This window comes from Pteropus alecto, unplaced genomic scaffold (assembly GCF_000325575.1).
Source record: "Pteropus alecto unplaced genomic scaffold, ASM32557v1 scaffold49, whole genome shotgun sequence".
Lineage (NCBI taxonomy): Eukaryota > Metazoa > Chordata > Mammalia > Chiroptera > Pteropodidae > Pteropus > Pteropus alecto.
The window spans coordinates 982,454-983,025 of NW_006443131.1; the positions used below are offsets into that span (position 1 = coordinate 982,454).

A 572-nucleotide genomic window follows, 5' to 3' on the forward strand; every position below is an offset into this window, starting at 1 on the left:
CCCAGGCCGAGGCAAGGGCGGAGGCGGCTGCAGCCGGGGGTCCCCGCCGGGCGGGGGCAGCAAGAGCGGCGGGGGGAAGGCTGGGGCCAGCATCTGAGGGGGCGGAGGCAGCAAGGCCGGGCCCTTGGGTGCGGGGAGAGACGCGAACAAGCCCCCTAAGGCGGGCCCAGGTGTGGGGGCCGCCGCCTCCTCCTCCTCCGGCTCGGCCTCCTCCGGCTCGCTCTCATCGCTGCTGGCGTACGCGACCAGCGACATGGCGCCTCCCGCTTTCGGGGCGCCCTCGCCGGCAGACGAGGCCTACTTGAGACCGGGGATGCCCGGAGGCCTAGTGGGCCCCGCCACCCGGCGGGGCGGGAGACCGTAAAGTCCACCTTCTCCGTGCTCCAGGGCTAGCCCCGGCAGGAGCCCATGGCCACGGCTGCCTCCCGCCGAGCGAGGCTCCCCTCGCCACTTAAGCTCCCGGCCCCGGGCAACTCCACACAGCTAATGGCCGCCGAGTGGCTCCGCCTCCCCCGCGCCTCTCTGACAGACGGACTACAGCCCCCAGACAGCGCCCGGGCCGCGGCCCCCAG

At 75.0% G+C, this 572-nt stretch overlaps 1 protein-coding gene across 1 annotated transcript in view; it reads right to left on the minus strand.

Annotated features, from left to right (window-relative positions):
* PRCC (papillary renal cell carcinoma (translocation-associated)) overlaps positions 1-565 on the minus strand; it is a 19,837-nt gene extending 19,272 nt beyond the window's left edge. The window contains 1 exon segment of the mRNA XM_025040886.1: positions 1-565. This exon segment is cut by the window's left edge and continues 6 nt beyond it. Coding sequence (XP_024896654.1) covers positions 1-255 — 255 coding nt within the window. The 5' untranslated portion in view covers positions 256-565.
* Between the last annotated feature and the right edge of the window lie 7 nt (positions 566-572).